The 20,979-nt window shown below is 43.4% G+C and overlaps 1 protein-coding gene across 5 annotated transcripts in view; it reads left to right on the top strand.

Annotated features, from left to right (window-relative positions):
- LOC132817023 (myc box-dependent-interacting protein 1) overlaps positions 1–20,979 on the top strand; it is a 158,301-nt gene that overhangs the window by 50,710 nt on the left and 86,612 nt on the right. For all 5 annotated transcript variants that reach the window (XM_060827014.1, XM_060827016.1, XM_060827018.1 and 2 more), the window contains exon 2: positions 16,338–16,418. In XM_060827014.1, the coding sequence (XP_060682997.1) occupies positions 16,338–16,418 (81 nt within the window). The remainder of the gene's footprint in view (positions 1–16,337; positions 16,419–20,979) is intronic.

Consider the following 20,979-nt stretch of genomic DNA (forward strand, 5'->3'; position numbering starts at 1 on the left):
AACTGTTAGCTGGCAATGGTGAAAAATACATTTAACTCTTTCCTCCCCACCATGCTTAACCCTCCAGTTGGGTCAGAAATCATGAAGGTTCCTGATTTGCTATCTCCCTCTCCTTTGCCTATATCCTTGCAGTAGACAGTACTGTTTGGAAATGAGCAGTCAATGCTCTAAGCTAAATTGTCACTAATTCCAATTCTTACTGAACTTGGTGATCACTTCCAGTATTACTGGAATGGATTAGCTCAGCTGCAGAGATGGTTGGAGGAATCAGACTTTGGGGGTGAAATCATTTTGTACAAATTCCTTAATCCCTTTGACAGTTTGAAGGAATTATTTTGGCCTGGCATTTGGCCTGATGGATCGATGTCTGGCTGCAAAGATGCTGCAACTCTTAAAATACACATTCTTCTAATAATCTCTTAACATTTGGCTAGTAGCTTAGTCATTGCAGAGTGTTTTCCAATTCAGTGCCTTCATTGAACGATACTGAAAATGTGTTGCTGGAAAAGTGCAGCATCCAAGGAGCAGGAGAGTCAACGTTTCAGGCATGAGCCCTTCTTCAGGAAAGATACACAACTATTACTTTGCGTACTCTACCAAATTTGAGATAAGAACAAAGAAAAGAATTTACAACCCAGGAACAGGCCCTTCGGCCCTCCAAGCCTGAGCTGATCCAAATGTACTGTCCATACCTGTCGGTCAATTCCTAAGCATCTGTATCCCTCTGCTCCCCACCTACTCATTCATCTGTCCAGACTCCTTTTAAATGAATCTACTGTGCCTGCCTCTATCACCTCTGGCAATGCGTTCCAGACGCCCACCACCCCCCTGAAGTGCTTGCTGTGTGTATCCCCCTTAACTTTTCACCTCTCGCCTTGAAAGCATGACCTCTCGTTATTGAATCCTTCACCCTGGGGGGAAAAAGCTGATCTCTATCCACCCTGTCGATACCCTTCAATCAGGTCCCCCCACAATCTCCTTTTTTCTAATGAAAACAAACCTAACCTACTCAACCTTTTTTCATAGCTAACACCAGGCAACATCCTCATATACCTTCTCTGCACCCTCTCTAAAGCATCCACATCCTTTTGGTAATATGGCGACCAGAACTGTTCACAGTATTCTAAATGCAGCCGAACCAATATCTTGTACAATTTTAATGTGTCCTGCCAGCTCTTATACTCAATACCTGACCCAATGAAGGCAAGCATAGTAAATGCCGCCTTGACTACTCTATCCACCTGTGCAGCAACCTTCAGGGTCCAATGGACCTGCACTCTCAGATCTCTCTGCCCATCAACTTTTCCCAAGTTCTTCCTTTTACAGTATAATTTGCTCCAGAACTAGACTTGCTGAAATGCATCACCTCACACTTGTCTGGATTGAACTCTATCTGCTACCTTTCACCCAACTCTCCAGTCTATCTATATTCTCCTGTGTTCTTTGATAGTCCCTTATTGCTTTCTGCTACTCCACCAATCTGTCTCATCTACAAACTTGCAGAACATACCAACAGTGCCCTCTTCCAGATTATTTATGTATATCGCAAACAACAATGGCCTCAGCACTGATCCCTGTGGAACACCATTGGTCAACTTTTTCCATTTCAAGAAACTCCCTTCAACAACTACGGTCTCCTGATGCTCAACCAGTTTTTTTAATCCACATAGCTAGAACACCCTGCACACCATGTGACTTCATTTTCTCTATTAGTTTACCATGCAAACCTTATCAAATGCCTGCCTTAGGTCCATGTATATGACATCTACAGCCCTTCCTTCATCAATCAACTTAGTTCTTTGAGGAAGTGACCAAGTTGGTAAGGCACAATCTCCCCTGCACAAACTGTTGTCTGTTACTGATAAGCCCATTCTTTCCTGAATATAAATAGATCCTATCCCTCAGTACCTTCTCCAGCAACTTTCCCACCACTGACATCAGGCTCACTGGTCTGTAGTTACCTGGAATATCCCTACTATCCTTCTTGTACAGGGGGACAACATGAGCAATCTTCCAGTCCTCCTCCACCTCACCTGTATTTAAGGATGTCACAAAGAATTCAGTCAGGGCCCCAGCTATTTCCTCTATCGCCTCCCTCAGCAACTTGGGATAGTTCCCATCTGCTCTTGGGGATTTGTCCACCTTAATAACCTCTAGGTAAAAACCATGACTGCAGATGCTGGAAACCAGATTCTGGATTAATGGTGCCAGAAGAGCACAGCAGTTCAGGCAGCATCCAAAATGCAGCAAAATAGACGTTTCGGGCCAAAGCCCTTCATCAGGAATAAAGGCAGTGAGCCTGAAGTGTGGAGAGATAAGCTCGAGGAGGGTGGGGGTGGGGAGAAAGTAGCATAGAGTACAATAGGTGAGTGGGGGAGGGGATGAAGGTGATAGGTCAGGGAGGAGAGGGTGGAGTGGATAGGTGGAAAAGGTGACAGGCAGGTAGGGCAAGTCCAGACAAGTCATGGGGACAGTGCTGAGTTGGAAGTTAGGAACTAGGATGAGGTGGGGGAAGGGGAAATAAGGAATCTGTTGCCTGACATGGTTGAAGAGTTTCAGGGCAGAGGAAATGACCTGGGAGTTGCAATGGGAGAGGGACTCTGAGATTCTTGTAGAGAGAGGAGGAAAACTTCAAGGCAGGCATCCTTGCAAGAGAATTCGCAGTAGGTTAAAATCAGAGGTAAAAAACAATGACTGCAGATGCTGGAAACCCTAGCTGACCCAACACATCTTCCCTACTTATGTCAATGTGATCCAGATTAATCAAACTTCTATTTCTAATCTCAAGATTCATCATGTTCGTGTCCTCGGTGAACATTGATGCAAAGTAATCATTCAGATTCTCACCCATTCTCTCAGGCTTGACACACAGCCTGCCTTCATTATCCTTTAGTGGACCAATCTTTTTTCTAGTTATCTGCTAGCTGCTTATATAAGAATAAAAAAATGCTTTGAGATTCTCCTTAATTCTGCTTGCTGAAGCTATTTCATGATCCCTTTTAGCCTGCTTGATTCTTCATTTAAGACTGGTCCTACCCTTCAGATATTCCTCCAGGGCCTGTTTTGTTCTTAGCTGCCTCAACCTTATGTATGCTTCCTTTTTCTTCTTGGCTAGTTGTATGATTTCTCCTGTCATCCACCGTTCAAGAATCTTGCCTTTCCTATCCTTTGCCTTCAACGGGACATGCCTATTGCACTATCTTTAACCTATCTTTGAAAGCATCCCACATGTCAAATGTGCACTTGCCTTCAAATAGCTGTGTCCAATCCACATTTCCCAATTCCTGCCTAATTTTGATTATAACTGGCCTTGGCCAAGTTTAGTACTCTTCCGTTGTTGTGGTTCTGCTCGCCGAGCTGGAAGTTTTTGCTGCAAACGTTTCGTTCCCTGGCTAGGGAACATCATCAGTGCTGTTGGAGCCTCGTGTGAAGCGCTGCTTTGATGTTTCTTCCGGTATTTATATTGGTTTGTTCTTGCCGTTTCCGAGTGTCAGTTTCAGCTGTAGTGGTTTGTATATGGTGTCCAGGTCAATGTGTCTGTTGATGGAGTTTGGGGATGAATGCCATGCTTCTAGGAATTCTCTGGCTGTTCTCTGTCTGGCTTGTCCTATGATAGTGGTGTTTTCCCAGTCAAATTCATGTTGCTGGTTGTCTGAGTGTATGAATTTGACTGGGAAAACACCACTATCATAGGACAAGCCAGACAGAGAACAGCCAGAGAATTCCTAGAAGCATGGCATTCATCCCCAAACTCCATCAACAGACACATTGACCTGGACACCATATACAAACCACTACAGCTGAAACTGACACTCGGAAGCGGCAAGAACAAACCAATATAAATACCGGAAGAAATGTATGGGTGGCACGGTGGCACAGTGGTTAGCACTGCTGCTTCACGGCGCCTGAGACCCGGGTTCAATTCCCGTCTCAGGCGACTGACTGTGTGGAGTTTGCACGTTCTCCCCGTGTCTGCGTGGGTTTCCTCCGGGTGCTCCGGTTTCCTCCCACAGTCCAAAGATGTGCGGGTCAGGTGAATTGGCCATGCTAAAATTGCCCGTAGTGTTAGGTAGGGGTAAATGTAGGGGTACGGGTGGTTTGCGCTTCGGCGGGTCAGTGTGGACTTGTTGGGCCGAAGGGCCTGTTTCCACACTGTAAGTCTAATCTAATAAAACATCAAAGCAGCGCTTCACACGAGGCTCCAACAGCACTGATGATGTTCCCTAGCCAGGGAACGAAACGTTTGCAGCAAAAACTTCCAGCTCGGCGAGCAGAACCACAACAACGGATACCCGAGCTACAAATCTTCAATCAGATTTTAGTACTCTTCCCTTAGGACTATTTTCATCTTTGTCTTAGAATACTCTAAGACTTAGAGAACTTTGGTCACTTGCCAAAGGAATCCCCCACAGCAACTTCTACCACCTGGCCTGGCTCATTCCCCAAAACCACGTCCCATATGGCCTCTTCCCTCATCAAACTATTGACACTGTGCTAGAAAACTCTTCTTAGTGTCAGAGGTCTGGATGGGGTAGAATTTCTAAGTGTATCCCAGTGAATGTTGGGAAAATTAAAATCTCCCATCACCACTACCCTGTTGTCTCTACATCTTTTCATAATCTGTTTACATATGTTCTTCTACCCCACCCTCACTGTTGGGAGGCCTGTAATACAGCCTCAACAATATAACTGCCCTTAGTTCTCTGCTCCACCCATAATGCCTCACTACCCATGCCCTCCATAGTGTCTTTCTATAGCACCGCTATACTATCATCCCTGACCAGCAATGCAACTCCATGCCCCCCTCTTTTTTTTTAATTTTACTTCTCTTTCTGTCCTGTCTAAAACATCTGTATCCTGGAACATTCAGTTTCCAATCATGCCCTTCCTTCAACCAAGTGTCTGTGATTGCAATAGTGTCATACTCTCAGGCATCAATCCAAGCTCTAAGTTCATCTACACACTTGCATTAGAGTAGATGCACTTCAGGCCACCAGTTCTTTTGCGTTCATTCGCTCTTTCCTGACTCTTCCCCCTTATTAATGCTATCTTCATGATTCTTACAGTCTCTAGTTTCCACCTCACTGTCTACTTGTCTTCTCTTCTGGTTCCCAGCTCCCTGCTACATTAGTTTAAAACCTCCCCAACAGCAGTAGCAAAAACTCCCCTGAGGACATTGGTTCCAGATTGGTTACGATGTCGACCGTCCAGTTTGTAATAGTCCCACCTTCCCCAGAACCGGTCCCAATGTCCAACAAATCTGAATCCCTCCCTCCTACACCATCTCTCAAGCCATGTGTTCATCCTGCCTATTTTTTTCATTTCTACACTGGCTAGCACAAGGCACTGGTCGGAATTCAGAGATCACCACCTTTGAGGTCCTCCTCTTTAACTTCTCTCCTAGCTCCCTGAATTCTTCTTTCAGGACCTCCTCTCGTTTTTTACTTGTATCGTTGGTGCCTATATGCATCAAGACAACTGGCCGTTCACCCTCCCCTTTTCGAATGCTCTGCAGCCAATCGGTGACATCCCTGACCCGGGCACCTCAGAGGCAACGTACCATCCCGGAGTCCTGTTTTTGACCACAGAACCGCCTATCTCCCCTATGACTATGGCCTTATGAGTCCTTTTCCTGCCCTGAACTGCCATGGTGTCATGATCTTGGCAACTGATGCCCTCCCCTGGTGAGCCTTCTGTTTTGGAGGGAGATGTCTGCAGGGGACACCTGCACTGCCTTCCAACTCTTTCTGACTTTTGGAACCCATTCACACACTTCCTCTGCAATTCTAACCTGTGGTGTGACCAGTTATCCATGACCACCTCAGCATTGCGGATGCTCCGTAGTGAGCCCATCTACAGCTCCAGAGCCCTCGTGGTCAAACAACAGCTGCAGCTGGACACTTCTTGCTAGTGTAAGAGTCAGGAACATCAGACATGTTCCTAAGTTCCCACATCAAGCAAGAGGCACCTGCCACAGGTCTGAGGTCCTCTGCCATTGTAACCTTAGCTTTATATCAACTAACTAATACCAAACAATTCGCGTAAATATGAAAAAAGAAAGAAAAGGGAAAAAAACAAAAGCCCTACCTTAGTCCTTTTTTCCCCCTCTGGTTAGAGGGAGGTACTACATGTATAGTATCTACATACACTAATTCCTTACCTTCCCGGCACACTCCTGGTCTCCAGGTCACCTCCACTATGTCTCCCGCTGCTCCTGGACTGGAAAAAGGCTGTGGGCTTTGGAGGTAACTTTGAAGATAACTTGAAAGGGCTCAAAAACCTTTAGTGAAGTCTTGATATGACTTTACAGGGCATTGGTGAGACCACACCTGCAGTAATGCGTGAGTTTTGGTCACTTTACAACAGGGGAGGATGTACTTATGTTGGACCATCTTCTGGAAAGCTATGCTCACTTGATTCTTGGGGTGAAGCTGAGACCTTGGGGAAAGTTAGCCAGTCAGTCCTATATCTATATTTCTTTGGAATTTAGAGTGAGAAGTGATCTTAATTATAAGATTCTGAGGGGTTCTCCACAGGTAGCTGCAGAAAGAAGTTTCCCCTTAAGCAATCAAGAATTAGCAGGCTCAGTTTAAAGGTGAGGCACTTGACTGGGAGTGGAGATTCTCCTCCCTAACAGCAGTGAGGGTTGGATTCGACAAGTTAGATTCTTTTTCATGGGTGGCGGACAGACAGGGAAGTTGATTTTTTTGATTGCATTATGGAGCAAGTTTTAGGGGCCATATGACCACCTCCTTATGTTTGGTGTTGAGTGGCTCTCCTGATGTAATTGTTTGTATGGGATTTATGCCCTGACCTTTGGGGCTAGAAGATGGTATTAGTTTAGAAGATAGTGCTTTGAGTTGGGGAATAGGAAGTTAAGTTGACTGGGTGATAACTGAACAGTTTAATGTACTGGTATAAGTATTGACTTATAACTTAATTTGTCCAGTCCCTTGTCCTTCTTTCAGATTTCCAGCATCTATACGGTATTTTGCTTCTGACTTTAATATTCTTCCTTGGAATTGTTCTTCAAGCTATGTTAAAAATTGGTGAAATCCAACTTACATTGGGATATAGTTCCTCGCGTTGGACTGAATTTTGTTTTTGATGCTATTAAATTTTTTTTCTTTCTGGTTTGGTCATGTATTTTAAGTTATAAAAGCAAATACATTCAACTGGCCAAGGAAGGAGTAGTTTTTGCCTTCATTTTGTGTGGTTGCCAATCCCTGATCAGGGTATTTGACGAGACCCTGGTTTGAAGAGTGTGATGCGGGAAACGTACAGCCTGTCAGGCAGCATTTGAGGACCAGGAGTATTGATGTTTCGAGCATGAGCCTTTTATCTGGACTGAGGCTTGTGGGCCGAGGGAACTGAGATATTTGGGAGAAGGGGGTGGGGCTGGGAAAAGTCGCTGAGAATGATAGGTAGATGGAGGTGGGGGAGTGATGGTGATAGGCTGGAGTGGATAGCTGGGAAGGAAGCTGGACCGTGTTGAGTTGGTTGCTGGAAATCAAGATTGAGAGCTCGAAGGGGAGGCTGGTATCTAAGGTGGTCCAGGTGAACTTGAGGTGGGGTGGAAGGTTTTAGTGATGTTGATGAATTGTTCAACCACTTTGTATGGCCACCACAATGCGCTCCCAGTCATCGATGTAGTGAAGGATGCCCTGATTTGCTGAATGGGCAATTCAGCCTCTGGGATTGCTGGTTAGTCCAACACTAAGTGTGTCATAGTGGTACTGACACTGGACAAGTAATCTTAAGACTTAAAATCTTACATGCCAGATGATGTTGAATTCCATTACTAAGTTTAATTTAAGCAGTCTTCTAGATGTAGTTTTGCTCACTGAGCTGGAAGGTTCATTTTCAGACATTTCGTCACCATCCGAGGTAACCACTTCAGTGAGCCTCTGACTAAAGTAGTCTTGTCAATCGTGTCTATGAATTGCTGTAAACATTCATCTGGTTCACTAATGTGCTTCAGGAAAGAAGTTCTGCCATTCGTCTAATTTACCTAATCATCTTTGTTAACTCTCGTGCTGTAAGGTTGAGAATGAAAATATTATTTTCAAAAGTTTCATTCTGAGCTAGCTAGTGTTTTTATTAAATCACTAGACCGCGAGATTGTTTACTATCTGAAATGCAACTGGCTCTTGAGTTGTGGGCACAGTTGGGTTCTGTGGCTCAGGCTGCATTCTTAATCCTTTATTTTCATTATTATGTCACTGTATATTTTTGTACAGAGGTGCACTTCTGGAATTCTGAGATCCAAGGGTCATCCCTTGCGACAAGAGAGATCTGACTGAGAAAACAGATTTGCTGCAGAGACCTGAATCCAGCTAGCTGCTGATTTAACAGTCACAAACTAACGTTTAGTAAAGTTTTGAGTGAAACAGATCTCTTTTTAACTGAATCATGTGTATAGTTTGGAGGTCTCCCCTTGAGCCTGTTTTCACTTGTATTTGTGAATGGAGTCACTTCTGTGCTACAATATATAACAACACTAATTGTATTACACAATATCTTTTCAGGCTATGTCTTGAGGTATTAGTGGATTGACTACTGTACTTGAAAGTATTGTTAAATGCCTTTTTTAAGTTGCATGCAGTAAAGCCCTGTAAAACAGGAATTTTATAGTGACCTGAATGTTTGATGCTGGTTGAGGATAAATATTGGAAAGAGAATGGGCGAACATTCCTGTCTTTGAAATAGGGCCAGATAATCTTTTAATCCCCCCGTCCCCCAAATGTGGTCAGGTGCTCTTTCTAATGGCTTGGGTTTTTTGTAATACAGGCTAGGCCAGCATTTATTGACTATCCCTAATTGCCCAGAGGACAGGTAAGACATTGATTTTACTGTTCCTCAGATGCTGCCTGAACTCCTGTGCTCTTCCAGCACCACTAATTCAGAATCTGGTTTCCAGCATCTGCAGTCATTGTTTTTACCTGACAGGTAAGACAGCTGTATTGCTGTGGGCCTAGAGTCAAACCTAGGCCACATCAAGCAAGGATGGCAGTTTCCTTGCCTAAAAGGCAATAATGAAATGCGTGGGTTTTTCCAACAAATGTCAACAGTTTCATGGTTGTCATTAGATCCTTAATATCACATTTAAAAAAAAATTACACTTACGTTCCACCATCTGGCATTTTGCCCTTACCCTGCTCTCTGGATTAATAGTCTAGTGATAACACCATGAGGCCACCACCTTCAACAACACAAGGAACTTTGGAGTGAGTAAAGGTTATGCCATCTATGGTCTGAAAGAAATTGAATTTTAACAAACTCACCACCGCCCTAATTGCTGGTTCAACTGTTTTAATTTTGAACAGTGCTGTTTTTCAGTTTTGCATATTGTACCAGCACAGTCTTAAATCTGGTTTTTATCAATCTGAGCCATGAAGTGAGATCTGTAATGTGTATATACTGGCGATGAGTTTGTGTATTGTATGTATATGGGTCCTAGATTCTAGCGCAAAATGCTAGACCTGTCAAATGTGTGCCAAGTGTTGAATTATTCGCACTCAGCATTTTCCCTATAATTCTTTGAAGTAATCTTCATGTACATATCCAATTGCCTTTTAATTGATGGCAGTAATACTGGGGACTTGTGTTCCAGGGCAATTAAAATGCTCAGGCAAATGTCAATATGAAAAATTGCCCAATTATATCCTTTGCTCAAAAAGCACAACAAATTCAACTGCCAGTTAGCACCTTGTCTGTCTACCCGAACTGTTAGTGATGAGGGGATCATCAACAATATTATCTGTCACACTTAAATGCTGGCTGGCCAGCAATGACTGGATCCTATGAGTGATTTTTTTTTTAAAAAGCATAATCACTAAAGTATTTGGATTCTGTCATAGCCACTTGATTCCTAATATGATTTTGGACTTGGTTCAACCATCCAGAGCTAAAAATCCTGAAGTGAGGTGACTGCTTGACATCAAGTATGCAATTGGGTGAGAATCGCATCCAGGAGCTCCAGTGAAGTTTTATCAATGCAAATTGGTTGGAGGTTGGTGGGGAAGGGGAAGAAAGATGGAGGGGGAAAGAAGCAAGGAATTGTTAGTGCTGTCTCAGCTGCAGAACATCACTGGACGTTTCCTCGGCCTGACTGGCTTTCGCTGCTTCACATACTTGATGGAAGCAAAGTCAACATTCAACAACATTCACGACGACTTGGATGCTGATGGAATCCACGTCCGAATGCAAAACAACAGGAAGGTACTTTGACTTTAGTCTGTGTGGCATGAATCGACCCATTAACTCTTGGCATTCAGTAACACCATCGCTGAGTTCCCCACTATGAACATCCTGAGTTTACCATTTGATCAGAAACTGAACCGGTTTAGTGACACAAATATTGTGAGTAGAAGAACAGGTCATAAGCTAGGAATTCTGTGGCAATTAACGGTCTGCCTGTATTCCTAAAATCTGTCCTCCAATAAGGTGCAAGCCAGTATGTGTGGAATAGTCTATACCTTTCCTGAGGAAAAAGCAACTTGTTTGATTTGAACCACACCACCCACTGGCAGCAGAAGATTTCTTGTGCAGTGGTAGTCTCCCTTTCTCGGAGCCAGAAGACCTGAATTCAAGTTCCACCTGCACAAAAGTAACTTGTCTGAACGGATTGATTTTTTAAAAAAAAGTACTGAGCACAGATTGGAAAAGTGCAAGGTGATTATATATCCTGCTCTGTAAACCACCTACCAGCATTCACATAATCGGTAAGAATCTCAAGTCGTGCCAACCTCCCAAATAAAGCCCATCTCCAAGATACACGACACAGCTCATCAAAATGTCCCGTCACCACACCTTCCAAATTTTCTGAATGCATTATAAATGTGTTCACCCTGCTGACTTGTTTATGAATTTCTGTCCAAATGGACTAACTGCCAGGCCTGTCAGAATTATTACCCAAGGAGGGAAATGTCTGAATTGAAAAGGTTTGGAGATAATTGAATATAAACATAGGGATGTATGCCTGAGATTCTGGTCAGACCACATATGGAGCATTGTGCACAGTTTTGGGCCCCATATCTCAGGAAGGATATACTGCTCCTGGAGTGTGTTCAGAGGAGGTTCACAAGAATGGTCCCAGGAATGAAAAGCTTAATGTATGAGGAAAGTTTGAGGACTCTAAGGTATAAACCTAGAGTTTTGAAAGATGGAGCATGGCGGTTGGGGGTAGGGTGGGGAAGAGGGTGGGAAATCCCCCATGCGCACAAGGACATGAGTTCACGATCCTCTCTGGAACAGCACTTTCTCAATGAACTATATAGTCATTTTACAGAAAGCAGCATCCAGATAAGGCAACATACATATTGATTACATGACTGTTACAATCAGTGAGCATCAACAGTAAAGATTAAGCCATCTGCTGTTTAAAAAATGGATGTTCTTAATCTTGTAAACTGGCTTCACATAATGAATGCTCTTCACCTGGTTAAAAGATGTTACATATTGAATGCTACCTCATCTTGTTAAATGGTTCTACATAATGAATGTTTTTCCACTTTGTTAACCCATTATCCTTGCCTCCAGTACCCTATTGTTAACTGTAAGTTCTTATCTGATCTGAGTCATGCTCAGCTGAACCTGCCTGTTTATACCCCATACACTTTCTCAGCTCTGCCATTGAATCATGGCTGATAAATCTCTTAACGCCAATCTCCTGCTTTCTTCCTGCAACCCTGGATACTCAGGAACCCATTTTCACCTTAAATATACTCATTGACCTGGCTTCCACAGCCTTCTGTGGCAATAAATTCCATAGATTCACCACTCTATGGCTTGAGTTTCTCTTTCTCCTTCTCCCCCATCTTCCCTTTATCCAAGGCTGTGACCTCTCTCCTGCCAATGAAAACATCTTCCCAGAATCCACTCCCCCTCTCCCCCTCTTCTCTCCCCACCCCCCCTTCAAAACAGACTTTCCCTGGAGTTCTCCGCAGGGGTGTACCCTAAACTCCCCCCACCCGCAACCAACCCTTCCCCAGAAAATTTCTCCAACATTGACAGCTTCCATCTTTGCCCTGAACAGGACAAAGTGAAAAGGGTCCGGCTGCATGGGGTGGGGGCTCGCGCGCAGTGTGCTGCTGCCTAGTCTCCTGAACGGGGAGCAGACTTGTTGTGGTTCTGTTCGCCGAGCTGGAAGTTTTTGCTGCAAACATTTCGTTCCCTGGCTAGGGAACATCATCAGTGCTATTGGAGCCTCCTGTGAAGCGCTGCTTTGATGTTTCTTCCGGTATTTATAGTGGTTTGTTCTTGCCGCTTCCGGGTGTCAGTTTCAGCTGTAGTAGTTTGTATGTGGGGTCCAGGTCGATGTGTCTGTTGATGGATGTTCTTGCCGCTTCTGGGTGTCAGTTTCAGCTGTAGTGGTTTGTATATGGGGTCCAGGTCCATGTGTCTGTTAATGGAGTTTGTGGATGAGTGCCATGCCTCTAGGAATTCCCTGGCTGTTCTCTGGACCTGGACCCCACATACAAACTACTACAGCTGAAACTGACACCCGGAAGCGGCAAGAACAAACCACTATAAATACCGGAAGAAACATCAAAGCAGCACTTCACAGGAGGCTCCAATAGCACTGATGATGTTCCCTAGCCAGGGAACGAAACGTTTGCAGCAAAAACTTCCAGCTCGGTGAACAGAATCACAACAACGGACACCCGAGCTACAAATCTTCAGCAGACTTTGCAGAAAACTCCGAGCCCCAGAAACCAATTAACCGAATAATCAATTGTCCAAACAAAATAGTGCCCACCCATCTCGTTCAGATAATCGTGGTTCCTCTGTATATTATCTTTTTGGTCACTTAGGCTTTCCAGCTCCAAGTAGTTATGAAATTATGAAGTAATTGTATGAACATGTATGTTTACACATTCTCCTGTTGCGAACACATTTATAACATATGGCGAATAGTTGAAAAGATTGGGACTATTTTGAAGAATGAGTTGCTCCTGTTGAAGTATAAGACCACAGTTGAGGCACTGAACAATTGTTTTCCTGATCTAAGGAAACATCTATTGGCATTGGAGACAGTCTCGTGAAGATTCACTAGATTGATCCTGGATATGGAGGACTTTTCTAATGAGGTTGTGTAGCTTAGGCTTGTACTCGTTGGAGTTTAGGAGAATGAAAGGCGATTGTATTGAAAGATGCAAGATTCTAAGGAGGCTTGACAGAATAAATGTGGAAAGGCTGTTTCTCCTTGATTGAGTCTAGGACCAGCAGGCATCGTTTGCTTAAGGAGCTGCTCATTTAAGGCCTTTTGGTTAAGGGTGGTGAATCTCAATTTTTTTTTACTGCAGAAGGCTGTTAAGGCTTGGGTAATTAAGTATATTCGTGACTGAGAAGCAGATTTTTAATCAGTAAAGAAGTTAAAAGTTAAACAAAGGGCAGGAAAGTAGTTGGGGATCATCAGGTTATCTAAGATCTAACTGAATGGCAGAGTGAATGTGATGGGTAGATTGGCCAAAGTTCTCATCCTGAGTCTTACAATCTACAATTCTGGGGTGACTTGACATTGTAGATGCTGAGACATATCCTGTCATGGGAAAATGTACAATGAAGGGGCCCAGTTTCAACATCAGGTATCCATTTCAGCTGGTAATGAATTTCTGCTGAAGGTCATTTTAGTCTTGGGAGTTCTCTGCGAGAGTGCAGCGGAGGCCAAGTTGGAGTTAAGTTTCCCGTCACTGTTTAGAACATAGAACATAGAAAAATACAGTGCAGTACAGGCCCTTCGGCCCTCGATGTTGCGCCGATCCAAGCCCACCTAACCTACACTAGCCCACTTTCCTCCATATGCCTATCCAATGCCCGTTTAAATGCCCATAAAGAGGGAGTGTCCACCACTGCTACTGGCAGGGCATTCCATGAACTCACGACTCACTGACTAAAGAATCTACCCCTAACATCTGTCCTGTATCTACCACCCCTTAATTTAAAGCTATGCCCCCTTGTAATATCTGACTCCATACGTGGAAAAAGGTTCTCATGGTCAACCCTATCTAAACCCCTAATCATTTCTATCAAGTCACCCCAAACCACCTTTTCTCCAATGAAAACAGCCCCAAGTGCCTCAGCCTTTCCTCATACGATCTTCCTACCATACCAGGCAACATCCTGGTAAACCTCCTCTGCACCCGTTCCAGTGCCTCCACATCCTTCCTATAGTATGGCGACCAAAACTGCACACAATACTCCAGATGCGGCTGCACCAGAGTCTTATACAACTGCAACATGACCTCAGGACTCCGGAACTCAATTCCTCTACCAATAAAGGCCAGTACACCATATGCCGCCTTCACAGCACTATTTACCTGGGTGGCAACTTTCAGAGATCTGTGTACATGGACACCAAGATCCCTCTGCTCATCCACACTACCAACTATCCGACCATTAGCCCAGTACTCCATCTTCTTGTTACTCTTACCAAAGTGAATCACTTTCACACTTAGCGACATTAACTCCATTTGCCACCTTTCTGCCCAGCTCTGCAGCTTATCTATATCCTGCTGTAACCTGCCACATCCTTCCTCACTGTCAACAACTCCACCGACTTTCGTATCATCCGCAAACTTGCTCACCCAGTCTTCTAGCCCCTCCTCCAGGTCATTTATAAAAATGACAAACAGCAATGGTCCCAAAACAGATCCTTGCAGAATACCGCTGGTAACTGCACTCCAAGAGTGCAGTAGTACCATCAACTACTACCCTCTGTCTTCTTCCAGCCAGCCAATTCGTAATCCAAACCTCCAACTCCCCCTCAATGCCATACCTCCGTATTTTTTGCAGTAGCCTACCATGGGGAACCTTATCAAATGCCTTACTAAAATCCATGTACACCACATCTACCGCTTTACCCTCGTCCACCTCCTTAGTCACCTCCTCAAAGAATTCAATAATGTTTGTGAGGCACCACCGGCCCTTCACAAAAGATTTTTGCTCCGGTTGTGATTCAGAGTTGCTTACCTGATGAAGAGCTGATGTTCAATGTCTATTCTCCTATTGCTTGCATTCTGCCTGACTGGCTGTGCTTTTCCAGCACTACACCCTCGACTTGTAAATTTGCTCACTGAGCTGGAAGATTTGTTCTCATCCCCATGCTCGTAACATCAGTGAGCCTCAGTTGAAGTGCTGGTATACTGTCCTGCTTTCTGTCTGTCTTGGTCTGTTGTGGTCGGTGATGTCACTTCCGGTTCTTCTTCTGAGAGGTTGGTAAATGGGGTCCAAGATTGATGTTTGTTAATGGAGTTCTGGTTTGAATGCCAGGCCTCTAGGGATATCATATACCAAATGCCCTGCAAGGACTGCAACAAACAGTATATCAGACAGACTTTGGATTAGAGTGGTGCTGGAAAAGCACAGCAGGTCAGGCAGCATCTGAGGAGCAGGAAAATCGACATTTTGGGCAAAAGCCCTTCATCAGAAATAGAGTAAAATATGAATTCTCCTGAAAATGTGGTACAGAAGGGGTCCTTTGCAATTCTGTGTGTGTGGGGCCCTCAGCTGAGGCAGGGCTGACTGTAGAGAGGTTAGGTGCCGGCGCGTTGCTGCGAGTGTGGAGTGAAGGATCTTGAAGGAGAACTGTTGCTGGTGTTTTTGAATCTGTCGTCTGTACTGTTTATCCTGTTCAGTTCCAAACTCTGCTAGTTTAAAGAACTCTGGTTTCCAGCATCTGCAGTCCGTTTTTACCATCAGACAGACTGGCAGGAGACTAGCCACCAAGATATACGAGCACCAAAATTCATGACCAATTATCATTAGTATCCTTCGACAACGAGGGACACCAGTTCGACTGGGACAATACATTCATCCTGGAACAGGCTAAACAAAGACACCCATGGAAACTCCTAGAGGCCTGGCATTCAAACTGTAGCTCCAACAGGCCTATCAATTTGGACCCCATTTACCAACCCCTCAGAAAAAGAACCGGAAGTTATCTCACCTACCATAACAGACGAAGATACGCACATAGCAAGTGAGATAGGCCACCAGCGCTTCAACAGAGGCTCCCTGACCATGTTATTTAGCATGGTGACGAAACTTCTGAGAACATATCTTCTAGCTCAGCGAGCAAACTTACAACCTAATATTTGATCACAGCTGTTAAGATTATTGGGGGGGGGGGGCTGACAAGAAAATGGAGTGACTACCACAAATCAATGAACTCTGATGTTATTGAAGGCTCCAAATGGCTTATGCTTCCTGTTTCTTGTGTTCATATTATTCTCTGTTCTGACGTATGTATATCTGTATCTCCAAACATGGATACTCTCCTGTCCAGGTTGTGCTTGCATGTTAGTCATGCTGATTTTTATTTTTCTCATTTGCAGGTCCTTCAGAAACTGGGCAAGGCTGATGAGACAAAAGATGAACAATTTGAGCAGTGTGTACAGAACTTCAACAGACAACTGGTAAGTTTTTTTTTATTGAAATAATTTGGTGCTTTTGAAGACCACTATGTTCCAAAATGCTTTATAGCCGATTTCAAGTACTTTTCATGTGTTGCAGACATTTCGTCCCCTGTCTAGGTGACATCCTCAGTGCTTGGGAGCCTCCTGTGAAGCGCTTCTGTGATCTTTTCTCCGGCATTTGTAGTGGTTTGAATCTGCCGCTTCCGGTTGTCAGTTCCAGCTATCCGCTGCAGTGACTGGTATATTGGGTCCATGTCGATGTGCTTATTGATTGAATCTGTGGATGAGTGCCTTGCCTCTAGGAATTCCATGGCTGTTCTCTGTTTGGCTTGTCCTATAATAGTAGTGTTGTCCCAGTTGAATTCATGTTGCTTGTCATCTGCGTGTGGCTACTATGGATAGCTGGTAGTGTTTCATGGCTAGTTGGTGTTCATGGATGCAGATCATTAGCTGTCTTCCTGTTTGTCCAATGTAGTGTTTTGTGCAGTCCTTGCATGGGATTTTGTACACTACATTGGTTTTGCTCATACTGGGTATCGAGTCCTTCATCCTGTTGGTTTGTGTGCTGTTATGAGTCCTAGTGGTCGCAGTAGTGTGGCTGTCAGTTCGGAAATGCTCTTGATGTATGGCTAGTCTTTTGGATTGTGGCATGTTCTCGTTCTGTTGTCTTTCCCTTAGGCATCTATTGATGAAATTGCGCAGCAATCCGTTTTTGGCGAATACATTGTATAGGAGTTCTTCTTCCTCTTTTTGCAGTTCTGGTGTGCTGCAATGTGTTGTGGTCTTTCTGAATAGTGTCTTGATGCAACTTCTTTTGTGTTGGGGTGGTTGCTTTCATAGTTCAGGACTTGATCCTTAGTAGCCATACACTCATGACAATCAACATGAATTCGACTGGGACAACACTACTATTATAGACAAGCCAAACAGAGAACAGCCAGGGAATTCATAGAGGCATGGCATTCATCCACAGATTCAATCAATAAGCACATCGACCTGGACCCAATATACCAGCCACTGCAGCGGACAGCTGGAACTGGCAACTGGAAGCGGCAGATTCAAACCACTACAAATGCTGGAGGAAACATCACAGAAGCGTTTCACAGGAGGCTTCCAAGCACTGAGGATGTCACCTGGACAGGGGATGAAACGTATGCAACACAAATTCCCAGCTCAGCGAACAGAACGACAACAATGAGCAACCGAGCTACAAATTTTCTCTCAAACTCGGAAGTACTTTTCTGTTATCACTGTAATAAATCTAGCAGCAAACTCTGTCTCAACTGGCATAAAGGTATATTGGCCAGGATACTTGCTACACTTCAAAATAATGCAGTAATATCTTTGCTTCCAGCTGAGAATGGAAGGGGCTCTTTTTAATGCCTCATCTAAAAGGCAACTATGGCAATATTTCATTGGAATGTGAGTCTTAATTTTCATGTTTAAATTGTGGAGTGCCACTTAAGTCACCTTCTGAATTGTTCGTTGAATCATACAATTAAAGCTGTGGAGCAAGGGTTCATGGAACTAAAAGGAACTTTCATTTATGTGGCATCGTTCATAACCCTCATACAGCATGGAAACAGATCCTTCAGCTTAACAAGTCTATGCTGAACATAATCCCAAAGTAAGCTAATCCTACCTTCCTGTGTTTGAGCCGTATCCCTGCAAATGTTTCCTTTTCCTGCACTTATCCTAATGTCTTTTAAACATTGTAATTAGGCTCACATCCACTCTTCTTCAGGAAGTTCATTCCAAATGGAAACCACCCTCTCTTCTTAAAAACAAATTGCACCATATGTCTTTTTTAAAATCTGTCTCCTTTCACTTAAATGTGCCCCCCAGTCTTGAAATCTCCCATCCTAGGGAAAAGGCAACTACCACTAACTCTGCCTATGTCCTCATGATTTTATAAAATTCCTCACCTCTCCACCTCCCACACTCCAGTAAAAAATCTCACTTCCTTTATAACTGAAACCTTTCATACCTGGCAACATCCTGGTAAATCTCAAGTACTTTATAACCAATAGACTACTCACTGTGTACTCAATTTATGAAGAGCCATCTCTCTCAAGCTGGCATCCGTTTCAGTGGTGATTGAGGAATATAATTTTGATCAAGACACTGGAAACAACTCCTTTTTGAATCATGTCAGAGGTTATTTGATGCCTCTGTTGGAGTGTACAATATGTCAGCGTAGCTGGGTATTCCAGACTCACTTGGAACTTGAACCCATAACCTTTTGCTGAGGAAAAAGTGCTGCATGAAGATAACCTCAATTGGTTAATAAAGCTGGTCTGAAGCAGCAGGCTGAAGGGAGGGACTAACTTTTGTTTCCCCATGCCCATCTTTGTGTCACTGTGACATGTGTTCATCTCATTCCTACTGAATGGCTTGACCTTTTTAGTTCTGTGTAGTCTGGAAGTCAGTGCAAAAGACCAGATTTTCTTTTGCATTTATTGCTGCTGAGATTTCTATCCAACAGAGTGGAGGCAGCTGATTTGGATTTTGCTTGTGAAAATTGTCCCTTGCAGTTGATTGGACCCAGTACTAGTTGATTGAAATGTTTACACGCTGTAGTTGCATAAAAGCAATTAGGGTGTGGCCCAGTTTGTATCCATTTGCAGTATTTGAAAGGATTGCGTTTGCTTTGGTGGTGAAATGGGTTTTTTGTTTTTCCAAGGGAATGAGGATGTTGGTCAGTATTTTACCACTGCAGGCAGCAATGTCTATAATTAAAGCCCTATTTGGTGATAATAAGCTTACACAAATGTGAGGGTAGCAACATTAAGTAGATGAACATTTTCCAATCTGGTCCTATGACTGGGTCAATCACCTTGCTTATTCTGCCTCAACAAGCACTTTGGAAGAGATTATTGGGTCTCTTGAAGCCTTTGTATCATTCAGTTAGATCATGTCTTAATGCAGTGCACCCCTGTCAAACCATCTCTTGAAATTTTGAGTTGACCTGATCCCTACACTTGGAGATTTTCACTACCTTTAATTTTGAAGTGCTGCCTGACCTCCCTGAACAGCCTAGCTCTAATTTTAAGTCTGTCCCCTTGATTGAGACTGTCCTATCACACAGGGGAGTGTTGTTTTAGTTGAAGGGTTACTGGACTCAGTGTTTATCCTTGTTTTTGTTCGCACAGACACTGCCAGAACCTGAGTTTCTCCAATACTCCATTTTCTTTTCAAATTGTATTGTTTAGATTTTATTTTTATGTGGCATTGCTTGAGGCAATGCTATGAAATGTGGTGAAAAGGGGAGTCTATCTTTTTCCAAAAGAAAATTAGTATTTTGAATGTTTTGTCAGAGCAACATGTGGAGAATCTTTTTGTGTAGGTGGCAGGGAGACATGTTCGGAATTCCAGAGCTTGACACAGTCAGGGCAGGTTGGTATTAAGGGAGCTGGTGATTCATCTGTTACTGGTACAGAATGGTTAGCTTTCCCATCTGCTACTGCCCCCACACAGATGCTGATCAGTGAATTGACAAGACAGTAGGTTTCATTGTGCACACACACAATTTGGGCATTTTTATTCTGTTGTCAGTGGTGTAAATGATTTAATGATTTTTGTAAAACTATGAGCAAGGTGCTAATTAGAGCCAGCTCAAATGCATGATGAAATTACCTATTGGGTTGATTTACCAGTGCAAGGATTTAAAAAAAAGGCTCCAATACAAGGCCATTTTTTAATCTGGGTCTTTGTTTAGTTTTGCCAGAAATTTTTCATTCCTTTCCAATTTTATCATTTTTCTATAGGAATTTTAGTACTTGCCAAATTTAATACACATGTTGATTACATATCCTACACCTTGGAAAAAAGGCTCATTAGCAATAAAGGGAAGACAGTTGCTTCAGAGTTTCTGATCCAGGAAGCTACTGTGCTGATATCTGACTGGGGACTGATTTCTTCACATTGCACTCGTGAAAATACATACCTAACAGCAGTTCAGTTATTTTTGATGTCTATCATCAAAATTCAGGATAAATAAATTGAAATCTGTTCTCAAATTTAAATTCTGAATTTCATTTCAAAACTTTTTCTAAGGTAACTTGTGTTCTTGTGCTGTTTTTAATGTAGTAAATTGTATTTCAAAGAAGTGCTATCTAACAAACTTTGTTGCTGAGCCAAATAAGATTTTGGGACAGCTGTTTTTTTTTTAACTGGCTTGCCTGAAGTTTTCCTTTTCTGAAGGAGGGCCTTTATATATCGAGGGTCAGGTATGGAAGTTTAATGAGGAAATTCCAATGTATGGGGGCTGCACAGCTGAAGGTACACCTCCACTAATGATCGAATGATGAAAATCTCAATGATATCAACACTGGAATATTGAAATCCCAAATTAGTATTGTGTTAAGGAGTTTTGAGAAGATCTGTAGCTCAGGTTGAGGTTCTGGATGTAGGTTTGCTCACTGAGCTGGAAGGTTCATTTTCGGATGTTTCATCACCCTCACCATACTAGATCACATCTGAGGGGAAATGTCACTAACCCAAGGAAGCCTAAGCACATAGAAAGCGGGTCACTAATACCAGTGTTTCACCGGGGCTTACT

The sequence above is a fragment of the Hemiscyllium ocellatum genome, chromosome 7, assembly GCF_020745735.1.
Source record: "Hemiscyllium ocellatum isolate sHemOce1 chromosome 7, sHemOce1.pat.X.cur, whole genome shotgun sequence".
Taxonomy (NCBI): Eukaryota; Metazoa; Chordata; class Chondrichthyes; order Orectolobiformes; family Hemiscylliidae; genus Hemiscyllium; species Hemiscyllium ocellatum.